This window comes from Carassius gibelio, chromosome B18 (genome assembly GCF_023724105.1).
Source record: "Carassius gibelio isolate Cgi1373 ecotype wild population from Czech Republic chromosome B18, carGib1.2-hapl.c, whole genome shotgun sequence".
NCBI lineage: Eukaryota > Metazoa > Chordata > Actinopteri > Cypriniformes > Cyprinidae > Carassius > Carassius gibelio.
In genome coordinates, this window is record NC_068413.1 from 7,121,205 (window position 1) to 7,139,693 (window position 18,489).

The window sequence follows — 18,489 nt, forward strand, 5'->3', positions numbered from 1 at the left end:
TTACTTCATACAAGAAATAAGGATGATGCCAGTACAGTCTGTACAGCATTTCACATAAAATTCAAGCTACTGGTTTCACGTCAAGTTTTTTCTTTTTTTTTTTTTTGGGATTGGCACATGTGTCAGAATTCCTGTTCAAACTTGTCTGATCAGGTTGAAGCTTATTGCACTGTCAAACGTAGCTCTCTTCTCATTAGTCTGGGCCCCTTCCCATCAGTGCATGCACTCAAATTAGATTGACATCCAAACTGTTCAGATATACAAAGCAATTTAGATGATATTCATTAGAGCGATGACATAGGCTGATGTGACTCTGACAGGGAGCACTTCTCTCTGTTATTTTATTACCACTGAGGCGTGACTACCCCCACTGAATTCACCGTACCAGAGGAACAAAACAAAAAGACACAACAACGTCAATTTAATTCTGCCAGTACTTGATGGGAAACAAACTAAGATGACAAAGAGAACATGTGACTGAATGTTTAGACTTGGCATGGTAAGAGTTAAAAGATATGCACCAAAGAGGAAGTAACTGCAGCAAAATGGGGAGATTATTTATAATATATAAAATTTTTAATTTAAAGAAAGCCTTCATCCAACTAGGACCGGTCAAGTGTAAGGATGCACTACTGGAAAAAAGTGTTTTTCGACTCTATTGAATGACTAATAAAAACAATGGTCTTTTTAAATGTCTTATTAGAATACTGGTATTAGGTTAAAATTACACATTTTAAAAAAGAATTAAATGTGAAGTCAAGTATATGTATATAAAAAAAGACAAATAGGCCTGGTTTTCTTTCCTAACTGCATTTTTCTTTTAAAAGATCACAATTTTTTTGTATACATTTACAGATATAGATGGCATGCCTCATTCAATGTATTAACATTCAACAAAAATTATGTAAATAAAAACTGTCAAAAATGTCTGGTTAAATAGTCTGATTAACAAATCTGGCAAGAATGAAAATGAACAGGTTATACAAATATTTTGAGAAAACAAAAACATCTGTAAAAAAAGGCAATTTATATAGACAAAAATGTTAAGGACTTAAGTATTATATACAGTTCTTTAGTTATACATATTTAAATAAATGGAATTCCTTATGCACAAAAAAACTAAGTATTATCACAGGCAAAAATGAAATAACAAAAGTGAGATATTTTGGAAAATATGTGTAACATAACATCTATTTACAAATCTACATTCTTCTCTCATCGGAGCAGAAACTTCCCCCAAAAAGCTGTTCATCGTGAGCATTCAAGATTGTTCACAACTTTAAGACATTTTTATATATAATAGATTTCTTATACTGTGTATCTACTTGGTAAAACTGGTGGTAGCCAGCTTAACTTTAAACAGGTTTTTAAAGTTAATTTACCATTACAATATTCATTATCTTAAAAGCTTAGCCTACAAGGCCAACTGTTAATGCAACAATATATGAGTAACTGTATGAATCTTTACATTACGATCCATCTGCTCTCAAATTAGAGTACAATAAATATCCTGGCATACTGTGTTAACTGTATTGTTTTATACATGTTTTTTTTTTTTTTTTTTTTTGTATATTACAGTGCTGGCACCGGTGGCAATTGCTCCTGACATCCTCTAGCTGGCAGTACAGGAGGAATTGCAGGTTTCATGGGAGGGCTCTTAGAATGCTTTGTAATCCTCCTGTTCAGATCCTTAGAAGTAAGTTTTTCCAAGTCTTTCATTTTAAACCCAAGGTGTGACTCAAGGTGACAGATGTATGTAGAACGAACTTGGAACTGTGTTGCACATTCACTACAGTAGAAAATCGGGTGCCCCGAGTCAACGTTCTTAATGAACTTTGTTCTGCCTGTTCGTCTGAGCTGATATTTCACATTGGCAAGCCAGTGGCTGATGGTTGTCATAGATAGACCTGTTATATGCGATATGACCATCCTTTCCTGGGAGCTCAAGTCTGATATCACATACTTTCCATCAGCTGTCTGCCTGAGGCAGGATGCAAACTGAGCCTGCAAAATCAGCAAGTGCTGGGGCTTCCAGTGCGATTGCCTACCTTTACGTTTGTGCACCATGGATGTATCCTCTGCCTCATCTGAAGTGTGAGAACCCTCGATTTCTGACTGTTCTGGCTTACATAAAAGCGTTGGGGACTTCAAAACTCTAGAATCTGAGAGATTGCGTAGCATGTCTGATATGTCAGAGAGGGCATTTTCACGCAAAGGACTCGCGGTTGATAATATTTCAGAACTGGCCGATTCCCTGACAGATACACCAGACACAGAGGAACTCAAAGCTTTACCTGGGAGAGCAGCAGCTCTGAGACACTGTTCACTTTTGCCTTTGGACAAGTCTATCGGTTGGTCTCTGCTAATTTCAGGGCAGTCAGAATGCAACTGGCTAAGTTTCGCTGAGTGTCCAGATGGACCGGCAAGAGCGGCCCTTTCTGCCATGCTGTTGCTCATCCTGAGAAGCATGCTCATAGGGTCCTGGACAGGCCTTACCGGTTTGGCAGCTTTACCCAGATGAAGGTTCATAACAGATTGAAGGGCACTTAGAGGACTGACAGAGGGTTGTTTTGGCTCAGGGTGGGCAGAGAGTAGACCAGCATTATCATACAGATCTGAAGTGGGGTGAGTTCTGTAATCTTGTGTGTGCTTCTGAATTTCTCTTTCGTTTGTGTGACCCTCAGAGACATTGCACATAGATGTAAATGCACTCTCATGACTTGGAGATTTTGACATTAGTGGTTTTCCTTTGGAATTCAGCAGTTGCTGATGTAAGGATCCTTGCCCATTCAAGTCATTATATCTGTCAGCCTCAGAAATCTTTTCTGTTACTTTCTTTTCCAGTTTGTCCTCCTTCTGGATATTAACTGTGGTAGAGGAAGATCTTGGTGAAGTACAAGGAGAGATTAAATGACTTTTGTCTATGGACTGCCCTTCCTGACTACTGCTAGATTGTTTTAAAGAAGAAATGTAGCCTGAGTTGTTTAGACCAGGTTTCAGTTGGTTTTGTAACTGATAAGCTGCATGAATGCTCTGGTAACCACCCCAACTCGGGGCACCCCTTTGTGCTTTGTTTATAGCTGATGTAACTGTATTCTCCAGTGATTTTAGAATATCAAAATCCATTTTAGGACTCTCTTTTAGATCATCTTCAGTTAGGTAATCAGACTTCGATGATATGCTGAATTTCTGCTTGGCATCATTTATATTTGCAGAATCCTTGCAATCACTGTCTTTTTGAGAAGTCATTTCTTGTGTCTTGATTTTGTCCCCAGGTGCTACAGAAGGGAGGGACAATGATTCCAAGATTCCTGTGGCTAGGAGAGGGGAAGAACATTGTGTATCTGACTGAGACTTCTCAGACTTACTTTTGGGATGAGGAGGCTTGTCTGTCTTTTGCAAGGTTTGGGTGACTCTGGCAAAGTGGCCAGTCAACATCGCAGGAGCACTCAACTGTTGCAAAGAGTCATGCGAAATCCCACTCTCCTTACGTTTGAGGTTCTGGGACTTGAAATGCACACCAGGGCTTGTTTTCTGATCCATCAAGTCGTCTTTGTTGGTTTGTTCAGAATACATCTGAAAAGTATCACTGGCCTGCCCTCTGTTGGGACTTCTTGTTTTTTCTTTGGTGTGCAAAGATTTTGCAACATACAGCTCCACTGGAACCCTCTTCCTGAAGGAAGACACAACTTTAGCAGCAATTGCAGTTCTTGGCTCTCTCAGAGGAACCTTCTGGTAATGCTTAGTCTTTATCATGTGAACGCTGAGGTCTTGCAGGGATTCAAAAGAGTGTCCACAGTACATACAGCGTAGGACTTTCTGGGCATCTTCCTTTCCCTCCATCTCCAAAAGAGAGCGCTTCCGAGGCTTTGACCATGACTTAGCACCCTTACTAGCACTTTCAAGGTTGTCATCACGGTAGTGGTCTGTTTCATTCATGTGAACTGTGAGATCAAGCAGCGTGTCATATGATGCACTGCAGCTTTTGCAGTGGAACTTGCTTGCACCTGTAAAGATGGATCCATAGAGTTTAGGACTTTGGCGGTAGAGCTGCACAGTGGAGAAAATACTTGGTTCAAGTGCAGCAGGTTGTTTCTGAGAGACCTGTTGGAGTGTCTTTGCGATAGCAGACTGATGCCAGTCATAGCTGTTACGTCCAGGACTGCTGTTGCTACTACTGCTACCGCTGCTACTGGCTGGCTGTTCATCTGCATGCAGTTGAGAGGAATTCAAGCTCAAAAAGGACAAGTAGGGATTATTAAGGAAGCTTTTGTAAATGGCCTTCATCTGTTCTAGGCTGTCCTCAGAATGGTCCTCAGAATGGTCTTTTAAAAAGTCTGTTGTGGCCTCCTCCATATTTTTGATCGGGATGCTGCTGTCTGCATCTGACGTGGGGTCACTAGATTCACTTGTGTGCGATTCATTGTCAACATCATGGCCTGACAGCTCAGCAGTAGGGGAATCTTGTTCATCTACTGGGTTAATGAAGTCTTCTCCCAAATCACTTTCCCCCTGTTGTTTTTTCTTGGTCACTGAGCAATCACTTCCAGTGTCTTCAGTCTGTATTGTGCTCTCCTTAACATTCTCTGAATCATAAGCTAGAGGGAGAAAAAGAGAAAAAAAATGAAATTAATGCCACATAAGTAAACACAAAACAATCATTTAACCCAATAGTATTATTCTGGAATTTAAATGAATGGGCCATATCCCACAAGATGTTAATCTGCAATACAGGCAAAATCATCCTGGTAAATGGAGAATTCCTCCACCCTGGCCAACAAATGTCAAAGTGCAAATTTTAATCGCAATTCTGTATCCTGTTGTCTGTCTCAGTTCAAATGCAAATCAAATTCAAGAATTTAATTACAATCTAAAAGGCAACACTTCAATTCTGAATGGCACATACACACTGGAGCATCCACAAACAAATTACAGAGGACCAAGAAATAACCTTCAAATATTTTTATATAATTGTTTGCAGTTAAGCATATAATCAGGCTATTTACAAGATGTTGCACCTGCTGCCATTCGGCCCACCTCTCCACATTTCAACATACCTGTGCACATATAAAGAGACAAAAAGATAGAGGGAAAAGGTGGATAGATAGATTGAGAAGTTAAGGGGAATGACATAAGATGGCGGCACATAAGCCACCTGTCACTTTGAATCCCACCTGACGACTGTTCACCTTGGACAGGTGACGTGTTGTGAGAAAGGTGTCTGCTCGAGCACCTCCAGATGACAGATCCAAGGGGACACGGTCGCCCTTCTCTCTGCCAGCTGCCCTCACACCCTCAAAAGAGCCCATCCACCAACGTCCTCTGGGACTGACGATCCTGTCTCCTGACAGCCTGTCCCCTGCAAGTTTGACACTGTCACTCTGACTCCATAAGTGGAACAAATGCCCCCTTGAAAGCCATACCAACCCCCATCTCTGTCCCACTCTATTCACTCTTGTTTGTGTGTGCATTTGTGATTATGTTGTTCATGTCAAAAGGAAAATGCTTGACATGTTAGACGTTTTGAAATACAGCAGGCCTTGAATTACAAGCGAACATGGTGTGCCGCCACATGTGCGATTCAAGTGCACTGTGGCATGCTAACGGTCTCTCTTCCGTTCTCTCTCTTACAAGATCCACCACAGTCCTGACAAGAGTGTTAAAGCACAAATAGCTCTCATTTCAAATGATAATACACAATCTCACAAGCTTGCGCTTCTCTCATTTAGCCTCTCACTGGCTGTCAGCCAAGCGGCCCGCAGGATGGGGGCTCTAAAGGATAACTGGCAGGTGCAGGCCAGTCTTATCCCCTCTGTAGATTTGGATTGTCACTAGGTATCCATTACTTGCCAATCTCCTCTGATCGCACCCGACAGCCTTGATCAAAAGACGTCATTTGAACGGCCTGATTTGGCATGAACTCCAAAGCAGCTCGAAAAGAGGGTGAACCAGGTGTAACTACAATGACATGATCATTTTCCTGCCCTCTCATATCCCTGAGACAATTACGGTGACACACTGAGGGTCCACAATGGCAAATTGCTTTTTTCTTGCACAAATGCCAAAGATTACAAGAGTGTAACTTTTTTGAAAGGATTTTAAACCAAGTAAAATGTAAAGCAGATATAACATAACCCTGAGGTGAATCAGAATAAGTGAGCTTTAACCCACTAACTTTGTTACTGTACATAACACAAGTCTGCCCTTATATAAAATGTAGGGGCTGGAAGAGTTCAGAAGATACTCTTTAGAGCATAACCTAAGAAGAAACCATATACCCTCACAAATGTGTATTTGTGTATCAAGACCCAAGCCCACTAAATTTGAACACAATCTTTAACCTTGAATGATTTATAATCCATCTCAGGAGGCACATACCATAACCAATTATTCTCAAAAGGCTTGATTGACAGCCTGGTGATTTATTAAGCTAATAAAAATGTGATGTGTGCAATGAGTTCTAGCAGTTAAAAAAATCCAGGAGACTTTAGTGGCACTTGCCTTGTTTGATTTATGTAACTATTACATTTGTCTCCATATGATCAGTCATTTTTCCACTCCACATTACAGACAAAAAGAGCACCAATAACATTTGAATTGGAACATCCAATTCCATACGTAATAACCTTTGGTTAATGTGAGTGCATAATTGCTTACTCTAAGACTGTACATGATTACTGTTAAAAGTATGCATATTTTGTTAATCCCATCTAATGGGATCCCCTAAACTGTCTAGATCATCTAATTTTTACATTAGAGGTTGATCATCTTTACATCATTGTATTTAATGCCATACACTGGTCTTGTTAGAACTTGTAACTCTGCAATAACACCCAATAAGATGATTGCTCAATTTAAACCAAGCTTTCTGTCCGTAAATACTGCAGCTTTTCATCCTCAGAGCTCACATGACTCACTCACAACCTCATAGTGAGATACAGATTGAGGCTAACTGTGAGAATTGTTCTAGCTTGAGGCCATGCTAATGTGCAACACATGACACTTTGATCAAAATAAAGCAGCATTCAGGCAACATGTTGAGATGCCCCCACGCCAAAAATAGCATTTTCTTTGCTGCAAATGAAGCAAAGAAATGTGCAAATTTTTTAGTCAGTGGAAGTGGGCAGTCAAATTAAGAAAGAAAATGAACTGTGGGCGCATAATGTTGTCCTGGGTCTTGCCCTTTCTGTAGTATTTCTCTTTCTCTGCTGGAGAAACTTAAAACTGACCATTTACAGTAAATACGGGAAGGCAAACAGTCTCTGCTGACTGGAATTCCAGCGACCACAAATGTCCTTTCAGGGGAGATATCACTCTAATTATCACTCTGTGTGCCTTTGATTCCTTTTCCCCCTTGACAACAGTGTGTCTGATGTGCCTCAGCTGCCAAGAGTGATTGGCAACAATTCTGTGTGTATCTAAGCCAGCAGCTGCTGAGATGATGGCCCAGCATCAAAGAACTCAGTGAGATGGATGGCACTCATAATAATTTTACTCTGCAGGGACAAGTTGGGGGAGGTTGGGGCAAAAACCAACATCAAAAAAAAAAAAAAAAAAAAAACATCTCCCAGACTGTCACATACCAACCCCCAACCTTTCAAGCAAGGCTTTGTCCCAGAGTAACCCTCTTTTAATAAGCTTCCGATAACTAGGAATTGAGTTCACTGAGAATACTAGAAGGGTTCGTTGGGAATGCAATACCAAACTCCCAATCTTATCCGGCAATGACCACCCGGTGGACAGCTGGTGTCTCATAACAAACACAAAGAGAAAGCAAAGCTATCCATCATAGAGAGGACATCTAAGACCCTGTGCTCTGTCTATGCCTCTCTAACTCTCAGGTTACAGGCTTACACAGCCGTCCAAATAATATTCACTGTGATAAATGGTCCTCTAAGCCGCCTACCTCTCATTAATCTCTTTCTTTAAAGGAGCATCCATCATGGAGTAGTGCTAGAGCTGTGGGAGAGAACGCTAGAGTTCATTTACAGGCCAGCTGAACTTGAGCGATGCATGTCATTTTAAGCTTGGATGGGAATGCACAGACATGAACACATACAAATGTCCAGATACGTGAATGCCCACAAACTAAGGCGGATGCACGCATAGCCGTGCATGCTTGACAGACAAAGTCGATGATTGATGGACTGATTGACTGATTTAAAAAGTACTTTGGCAGGAGTAAATTTCAAAATGCGTAATGCAAGACTTTCCCACCTTTTGTTAAATTAGAAATTATCATGCATTAAGCTAAATTAGAACTCATTTGTTGTTTCACTTGCTCAGCACGTAATATATCTGTCTGTCACCGGCTGAGGTCTCTACCCAAACAGGGCTTTCAATGACTTAATGACTTAACAGCTTAACTCAGCAGTGCGACAATTTATTAAATTTTCTCGCCTGTGTCACTTTCTTTTAGTCTAATGACAAAACCTATACAGCACCGACTCCATTTTGCTTTTAAACATTTGACCTGTATCTCTGACTTCCCAACTTTCTCCCCAGCCTTTTCTGTCTAATTCTCAACAATATTTCTTCTTTCTTCCCTCCTTCGGCGTCTCGGAAAGCCTGCGTGATAGATGACATGTGTCAGGATGCCAGAAGTAAAGGGTGGCAGCGTGATTAACGGCTCTGTTGAAAGGGTAATTGACGGTTTGGCATTGTGCTGATCTTCTCCACCAGGGTTTGGTTTCTGGACCCCGGAGGACCAGACTGACTCATTTTTCTAAAATGGACCGCAAGCTAAAAGCCACCTCCCATGAGAAAAGAGATGGATTCTTGTCTTCTTAACAGAAGATTGATGTCTTCATTGTCAACACAGCAAAGTTACATTCATATAAGTTTACAACCACAATAGAGTGCTAGTTCAAATGAAACTTTGGAGAGTAGATCAATGTGTTGTTTTTGTCTGAGGCATATAATGAAATATATGTAATTTGTGGTGTATTTTAATACATTTTCTCTGAAAAATACAAAATTATTATTTAAAAAAAAAACTTTTATCTGTGAAACGTTTTAAAATGATTTTCACAACTTTGTGTCAAGGTCAGTAAGTCTCTGGAAATCACAAATACAAACATTTTAATGACTAAACATGGATGCTCTTAAACCATTGACTAGTAAAAGACATCTACATCTACTAGTTAGCTTTGACTTCCAAAGTGTGGCATGGTGATGATCCTTTTAAACTGAAAAAGTAAACTGTCCATCACAACTAAAACATCAATACCAGTTGTGAACACATTAAACTTATGAACACACCGTCTGTGTGCATGTGTGAAATGTGTACCCAGGAATGTGTAAGATTACTTTAATCTTTTGTCTCAGCCGCTGCGTAAATCAATGGGGTTCTAGCGGTTTTGAAGCTTTTGGCAGTGATTACAGGCATGCCTGGCTGGAGAGGTATGTTGACACTGGTTGGGATTAGGGAATATTGGGCCTCTATGGTTTCCTGCCCTTTCATCACCACCACCATCAAGCCCAGCTCCTGCGTCACATCCATGCATGACTGATGGCAGCTTGTCCGGATGACCTGCCTCGCACCTTAGATCTGACAGCAACTGATTTTACCCTTAGAAAGAGGGAGAAGGCAGGGCCTGGAGTTACGCCCAAAAGAGCCTGAGAACCGAGAAGCTTTTTGGCCAGGGTGGCCCGTGGGATTTGCGGAGGCGTGTCCGATTAACTCACATTATCAACCCACACACAGATGGAGAGAGATCTAACTGAGTTGAATCAAAGTACAACTCTCAAAATAGATTTGATGCCTAATATCTGTCCTTCCAAAAGTGGCTCAAAGACAGATAAAAAAAAAAAAAATTAATCTCAGAAGGACTGTAGGTGTTTCCACATGTTTGTCTTCTCATTGCAGTTCAGAATCATATAGATTCTAGACTGGCACCAAAAAGCTCATTTGTCAAGTAAAGGTGCTAAATTGGGTTATGGCAATAGGAAAGGCCAGCAGGAGTGGCTAATATCAACTTGATTACATCAAGGGAGCACAAACCTAATATGACTTGGTGACAGACGCATAACTTGTCAACTCCAATCATTGCACCTGTCAGGAATCCATCAGGCTTACAGCTAATTAGGTGCACTCAAATTAAGCAAAGCAAAATGTTTCTTTTTACAGAGCTGTGCAAACCTTTAGGGTAAGAGAGAGAGAGAGAGTGATTGGGAAAGAGTATATTTCTCTATAAACTCTCATTAAGATTTCATCTACAAGATTGCTATGGAGCATTTCATCACCTACAGAGAAAACGATGCATCAGAATCAATAAGTTAAAAGTAACAGTCCTTCTTCCAGTGGCTCAGTATATGACTAAATGTTTTCATACCTGTAAACCATAAACTCACACTTGTAAACCACATGGTCACCGCTCTGCACAGCGCCTATGAGTGAAGTTTGGATGAGCATACTGATGAAATAAAAGCCTAGGCAAGCTTATGGGAAAAAGAAGGAGAGCACTCACATGGCCTTGGTCTGATTGACCATTAAAGCCTTTGATGGATGAGGCTGTCACAAGGATAACAATTAAATCCAACATGAGACAAAGCTGTTCTGACAGGCCAGTCTAACAGAGCAAGCCATACCCCTCCATTAAACTCCACATCATCTCTGCCTCAAACACACACACACAAACAGTGAAGGCTATATAATAATGGCTTTGTATCTCTGTTTCAAAGAGCTCTGCTATAAATATAAAAATGCCCTAGAACTCCTCCTCTTTTAAATAATAGGATAGGATCTATTCTATTAAGCAGACAGATAATGTTTGAGTTTACATTAAGGCAGTTTCAGTGGTTCCCAACTCTTCAGAGAAGTTAAGATAGTCTGGAAAATGTACACATATCCCATGTATGTGTCAATGTTTCATAAGGACATAAGGTCTGAGCTGATAAAAAAAAAAGACATTTAAAATAATAATAATATAGTTAAAAATGCTTGTGGTTTATACTAAACATAAAATTTTTACTAAAGCACTTTTCTTTTACCCTGAATATAATGTACATTTTAATCAACATTTGAAAACATTTTAAAAATGCTTTTAATGCAATATATATTTTTAAAATAATTTTAATAATACTTCTTTTAATAATTAAAAAAAAAATATATCATGCATTTTGAGTTACAAGTGTCAAGTTCCACTAGGGTTCACCTATTTGTACTGTAGTACAACCAATTAGCCTTTTAATAATAATAATAAATATCCAAAATAACAACTAATTAATGACCTTGATATACAGATGAGGGTGTAATTTGGTCCTTTCTAGTTTATGGTTTTGTTGTCACATGACAACAAAATGGCTTCCTGACTGTTTGTTATGCCACAAAGTTTTTTAAATATTAATACTTAAAAAAAACTGCTTCACCCCTTAAAAAAGGAAGAAAGAATAAACAGAAACATGATTATGTCTTGACGAATATATTCCTTTTAGAGATATTTTTTTTGTTTTATTTATTTGTTTATATTTTGTTTTTACAATATTCAGACAGTCACACCACTTAGACAATTTTTAATTGTCTTGAAGCCACATAAATTCCATCTAATTAATTTTAGTTGAATATTAAAAGCATGGTCATTTTTTAAAAGTAGCCTATCCATTAACATGAAAAACAAGGTATGACTTAAATTAGAATAAGGAAAATTAGTTATGCGCGAAAATAATAATCCACACAATTAAACGCTCCTTATGGTAGTTCGTAAATGCAAGGCAATATAAACCAAATGTAGACTACATAACCGTTTTAACAGACAAAAAAACTTGCACAGATGTACAAGAGTAGCCTCTCTAATGAAATCATCTTTAATAAACTTACCTGCCGCTCGTTTGGGCGCCTGCTGTTTTCTCCTCGGCATACTTGCGCGCAGATTGTGTGTCTATAACGCAACCTGAAACGATATTTTACAATATATGCTCCCAACCAGACCAATCACAATTTAACAACAGCACGGCGCAGTCACAAAAGCTACGACACTTCCCATTAGGCATAGGAGAAAGCCAGGTGCTCCGTTTTAACCGGTAGTCTTTGTTTAAAGCCCGTCTGCTGGAGTAATGAGGAAAACAGCGGCAGGACAGTAAACGTCTAGCCGCTCGCTACGAGTTCGTCACGTCACTCAAAAGTCCGCGGCAACTGATTCTTCCGCGCGCAGAAAGTATGGGGGCGTTTGACACGTCTGTCGTTGTTAAAAAATGCTAGATACAAGGCAACGGAATGGCACTGACCGCGAGGGTTTAAAGTCGAAATTAAAGAAGTTAATAGAAGTTACATGCTGTTTAACGCTGATGGCGCAAGACGGTGAAAACGTAGAGATGCGACGCCGCGTTTAAAGTGTGGACTGACAAAAAATTAACAATAGCAGACGAAACGCGTGCTGTGGTCCTATCGTTAATTCCCACGGCACATATAATGCACAAAATCCAGTCTAGGTAGTCTGCTCATGAGGTTTTGAGACACTGCCAATATGTCACTTAAGAACGCATTAACTAGACCGCTTACACTGACAGAAAGGAAGGATGTAACTTAACCCCTTAATGGACACACCCAGAAAAAACAATGGAGATTTTTTTGTTGTTGTTGTTGTTTTAAATATGCTTAAACAACGTTTAAGCATATTTTAAATGGTTGGTATGTCAGTGAATGGTTATTTTTTATTATTATGCACTGTCTTTAATAATTTTCATCAAAATAAGACTTTCCTTTTTATCATTAGCCTTGCATGATTACATGAGATTGATTGATGTGTGAATAAAACTGAAAATATATATCACTATTACAGATTTAAAAGTGCACTTTTACCATGATTGGATATTTGAAATGTTTAGATAAGCAGATTTGCTAAAATCATAAAACAGAAGAAAGCCTCATGCTTTTACTATATAGTTAAGGAAACCCTCTGAGACTAAATTACATCAAAATGCTTTACTTTAGGACTTGAAAGTTATTGTAAAGTGTTTAAGAAAGTTATGTTTGACGTTTTGTGTATAAGGTTAAATACTACTAATACTACTAAATATTACTATACTCATACTTTTGTAAGAGTGCAACATAATTATCTGTATTATTCCATAATCATGTTTATCAAAGTTTCTTTCAATGTTAAAAAAAGAGACAAATCTGAATCATTACTTCCTTTTGAATATGTTAACCTGTTAAACAGTAACAGACTTGTTTGCAGAAATCAAACAATGAGCAACAAAAAAGCATTTGCTACAGGAATGAAAAAAATATGTTTCTTTCTCAATGTTTTGCTATTCTAAGCCACTTAATCACAAATTCTACTGAAAACTCTCTTGAGTCTCTTGAGTAATAAAAACTGCATGGCCAAAACAAGCTTGTCCTGAAGACTTTCTTTTACAAATCAGCACTGTCTGAGGATGTCCTTTTAAGTACTGTAAAGTCATTCAGATGTGGGGTCAGAGTTCTGACCATGCCATTAAAACGCAGGCAGAGACATAGTGCTCTCATTTAACTGCACGGCTGCATCATATATCATCCCACTGCCACAGAGCTGCATTAGAGAGGATCTTTGATTTTTACTTTTAGAGCAACATAAATCAAATGCAAGGCAAGGTCTGCCAGTGACATCCTTGTATTGGTCCTCACTGAATGGGATGGAGAGGGTTTGTTGATTGAGGTCAGGAGCAAATGGATATGTTGCACTAAACACAACACAGTTGCAAACGAGCTAAAGAAAATAGTGTATAATCGAAATCGGTTTGTTATTATGAAATGTACTGATTGTTATACATATTAAAAGCAGCAAATTTTATTTAATTGCTCGTTGTTTGATTTCTGGAAATACGTCTGTTACTTTGTTAAGTTTATTCTGTTTAGCACTTTAAAATCCCCAAAAGGCCGTAACTAGTCAAATATGTGTTGTCGTTTTTGTGCTTGTGCACGATGTCAGGGCAAACATTAAGGAAGGTCTCATTACCCAGACCGCTTTGGTCTTCTCCACCTCAGAGCAATCTTGTCTAGCAGCATCTGAAACTAGAAGGGACATCTGCCAGCAGGACACCCACCCTCCCTACAGCTCACAGGAGGGTGTATTTGAGCCACATGTCCATCAGTCCTGTTGTGAAGATTTCATTTTATCTCCTCCTGCCCGCTTTCCACCACTGTTTTGAGAGCTGCTGTCCTCCACTTTGATCTATGATGAACAGATGACCTTTTTCCCAAGTCAGGTGTCTGACTCTGTAACATCATGTTCTAACAGTGTGTCAAAACAGCATGGCTCACCTTCTCCAACTCCGGTTATTTGTCTCGGACAGACTCACAAATCTGTTTTGAAGAGATCTATGGTGAGGTGAATGTGTTGGGGATGGCAGCACCTGGGTGTATTATAAATGTTAAAAAACAGAGAGAAAGCGATGATGTTGATTAAAACAAACTGGAGAAAGGATCTGCAAATACTGCTTTTATCAATTCATTCTGACTTGTTATTGATCAGGGAAAGAGATTACAAGCCTTTCCTCTAGGAAGTGTTGATCACTCCTTAATCAGTGACACAATCAGGATGTTAATTCTTAACCCTGCAATAATTCAGTGTAACTGCTTTAGGCTATAAAATGAAATAAGTATTGCCTCCAATACAACAATCTGCATTTCATTAGGAACATAACTGTGTGTCTAATTTATGCAACATGCAGGAAAGACTGGGCTAGTTGTCACAAAGATTCTATCTTAAGCCGGGCTCACACTACAGGATTGAAAGACTAGCCAAATCACTGTTTCTCACACTATGCAACAAGATTTGTTCTCATCGGTCCTCGTCTTGTCATAGCTGCGTGCATTCTACACAACACAATGCTAACGAGGAGCACCCACTACAAAACATTCAGTGAAGAGGCGTTTTCCAGCCATCAGCAAAAATACGTTTTCTCACATAAATTCTCAAAAGAAATTACAGCAATTATAGGTCCTTTCTTCAAGCATTGACGGTAAACTGGCCCTTCAATTGGTCTGTGCAGTTATTTTATCCGAAAGAAAGAAGAAACCAAGACAAGAGATTATGGCAGAAACAATGGCTTGGAAGACGTGGACTGTCAGCCTACTGCAGAAATAGTTGGAAGTAATTAAACAGCACAATGAAAAATGATATTATATGCACAAAATATACGCATTTGTTAATTTGTTTATTTCTAGTTGATTTGGTGAATTTTTGGCTTTTCGTTTCTGTTCATAAAGATGAATGATAAGACTGTTTATACCATCTACACTGTGATTGGCTGGATAAGTTCCACCTTGCCATTTTGTCACTCACATTACGAGATCACGTGGAGATAATATCAAACAGGTTTGAAAATATCATATTGTCTGTGATAGCTTGAAACAGGTTCGGATCACGTTGCTGAGCTGCTCATACGTAAAGGGTTAGTTCACCCAAAAATGAAAATTTGTCCATGTTTTACTCACCCTAGAAGCATTCCAGGTGTATGTGACTTTGTGAAAAGAAATTACATGATAAAAACACACTTTCCTACATGATTGTTGATTTCATCCAACTAGTCATACTTCAAATATATTAGGGCAAGTTGTCACGTGTGTTCAATTGTTTTGTGCATTATATCTTTTGGTGTTTTTCTAATCTTTTTAGTGAATATATTTTGCTGAAACCTCATTAAATGCCCAACAACCTCATTAAATGCCCAACAATTAGACAACGTACCCCACAGTGTAACGGGAAGTCGTGGCCTAATGGTTAGAGGGTTGGACTCCCAATCGAAGGGTTGTGGGTTCTAGTCTCGGGCCGGACGGAATTGTGGGTGGGGGTAGTGCATGTACAGTTCTCTCTCCACCTTCAATACCACGACTTAGGTGCCCTTGAGCAAGGCATCGAACCCCCAACTGCTCCCCGGGCGCCGCAGCATAAATGGCTGCCCACTGCTCCGGGTGTGTGCATTTCAGATGGATTAAATGCAGAGCACAAATTCTGAGTATGGGTTACCATACTTGGCTGAATGTCACTTCACTTCACTCACTTCAACTAAGTTGTTTTCCATCATCTGGGCAAACGATTGTGAACAGGATTTGAAACAGTATGGTTACAAAGCATTCTCAGCCTGTGTTTCTTACCATGGTTAGCTACAGCAAACCATGCGGATAAATAAGTCTCAATAAAAATAGTTTGTAGAGGGTACTTTTACCTTTTTATATGATGTTATTATCCAACATAGCGTGCTCCCTCCCGTCACTGAGTTTACATACATTCTCATTCTAGCACCACATTGGGACAAGCCCACTGTCCTGGATCAACACTGAACAGCAACGGTTTCACTACGAGAACTGTACGACCAAATGTTAAAACATGTTTAGGCAATAACAATGAAAATGCTCTTTTGGACCTTCTTGGAAACCAATAATTGAAGGTCCATTCAGCCACAACAACTAGCATTAACACGATAAAGTTCTGTGTATTATAAGCTGTAATGTAGTTTTGTCTGATGCTTTAAAAGACGGTTGCTGACAGATTGTCAGTGTTTTGTAATGTTGACTGTTATAATAAATTTGTTCGATTTTTAAAACTATATTGTTTTCATCCATGCCTGCAAAATATTCAGCATGTAATATTCATTATATTTGTGACAACTTGCCCCGGTCTCCACTATTGAAAGAGATTTAATTTATGCAGTTATCATTGAGAAATGTTTCATTAATATGAACACACCGCATTCACATTTCCACTAATCCTACTTCCTATCCAGGATGACAGCAGAGGCATGGTCATAGGCCGCTCTGAATAGATAATTAAGTCTTGATCTTAAAATATAAATGTACAGATGGGGCTTATGACAAAAATGGAAATTTTTCACCTTTAACCACCATTAGTTTGACAGTGACGCAGTTTCCCCTTAGTGTGAGAATACAGTGGGCCGAGTTCAGTCAGGTGAGAGGTGACAGGGCCGTATGGTGGATCTCCTGCCAGTGACAGGCTGTCATTTGGAGATGTGTGCCATGTGGCTGTCTCTCAGCCTGTCTTTGAGCTGAAGGATGACCCCTCCTGCTCACTGGGGCTTCACCGGCCATGCCATTCCTGTCTCTCAGCTAACGTGTCTGACAGGAGACATGACGTCTGAGACACATCGACTCCATCTTTAGGTAGGCCTGTCCTGCGTTTTCTGTGATAGTTCAGGGAGGGAGAGAAAATGAGAGAAAGTGTATGTGCGTCTCATTCTTCCTGTAACTAAAAGAGCTATGGCATTATGCTTTAGAAATTTGCATACTGAAATGTATTGTGTTGTCTTTCATACCAGTCTGAAGACTGAGTGAAGGCTCAAGGTTAAGTGTTTTGATTGAGGTGAAAGGTGTACTTATTAAGATTTGGAGGATCTTGTTTTACCAAAAATCCATCATCGGTGACATAAATGCATTTTAGCAATTAAGTGTCCTTTGCTGATGGAGCAATTTAACTTGATTTGTGGCTATCGGACAGGACAAAATGTGTATCAATTCTTCAATAACAAACAAATACATCACAAACACTGTTTAGTAAATCCTAAAAAAAAAACATATACAAGGACATGCATGCACCTCATATTATATGATTATGTGTAATGTACACAAGCATACATTAGATACTTGTGTAATGGGTCTGTCAGTATAATATTACATAATAAAAGACAGGAAAGATTCAAGTTACCATTTACTGTACATCTTCAAATAATAACCATCTCAAGCTCAATCTACCCGCCCAACTCTTGAGAACTTCATGAGAGCTTTCTGACCTGCTGCACAGTCACAGTCACAGTCTGCTATGACAGCTGCACATCCTCAGACCGGAGAGCCCTTCAGCGGGTAGTCAAAACTGCCCAGTGCGTCACTGAACTCGGCTACTGGCCATCGAAGACATCAACAACCGTCGCTGCCGGCAAAGAGCTCTCCAGATCATCAGGGATTCCATCCACCGCAGCTACAGTCTGTTTTCTTCCCTGCCATCTGGAAGCCACATAGACACAGACAAACACGGACTACAAGGCTAAAGAACATTTTCCTTGGTTATGAAAAGTTTTTCCTTTTAACTTTCAACTAGATTTTAAATCTAGTTGAAAGTTAAAAGGAATAACTTTTCATAATAAAGTAAGTTAAGGAATAAAATTGTTTGTTACAAAAATTTTTAGCTAAATACTTCTGAAATTAGATTAATCATTTTAGAAACAAACGTGGATCCGTTTTGCTTTGCATATAGCCCTAGAGCTACAGCAATGAATTAACATAGAGGAAGTGCTCTTCGTTACATATAATCTCTCAAATGAAGTGCTTTTCATGTTCTAGACTATATTCATTGACGAAAGACACAAAAAAAGCAAATGGGTTAAGAAAGATAACAAGAAACAGAAAAAAAGAACTCATATATATACCACAAAACAGTCTTAAGTGTCAATTTTTCAAAACTAAGATTTATAAATCATACTGAAAGCTGAATTAATAAGCTGTCCATTGATATATAGTTTGTTGGTACAATATTTGGCTGAGACACAGTCTGGAAT

At 39.2% G+C, this 18,489-nt stretch overlaps 1 protein-coding gene across 2 annotated transcripts; it reads right to left on the minus strand.

Annotated features, from left to right (window-relative positions):
• Positions 1 to 308: 308 nt before the first annotated feature.
• Positions 309 to 12,525, minus strand: tshz3a (teashirt zinc finger homeobox 3a). Of its 2 annotated transcripts, none has more exons than XM_052583101.1 (2): positions 11,819 to 12,525; positions 309 to 4,598 (listed from the first exon to the last, which is right to left on the minus strand). In XM_052583101.1, exons 1-2 carry the CDS (start codon positions 11,856 to 11,858, stop codon positions 1,573 to 1,575), a joined length of 3,066 nt encoding a protein of 1,021 aa, XP_052439061.1. In that variant the 5' UTR covers positions 11,859 to 12,525; the 3' UTR covers positions 309 to 1,572. The 2 variants fall into 2 exon arrangements, with proteins under 2 accessions (XP_052439061.1, XP_052439063.1); XM_052583103.1 differs by lacking the exon at positions 11,819 to 12,525 and adding an exon at positions 5,175 to 5,276.
• Positions 12,526 to 18,489: the final 5,964 nt, after the last annotated feature.

Bases quoted from the DNA above. Each gene is read 5' to 3' on its own strand.
- tshz3a (XM_052583101.1), bottom strand. From the start codon at position 11,858: ATGCCGAGGAGAAAACAGCAGGCGCCCAAACGAGCGGCAG. The intron at 4,599-11,818 runs GTAAGTTTATTA...TTCTCCCTCTAG, and splicing joins GGCGCCCAAACGAGCGGCAG to CTTATGATTCAGAGAATGTT.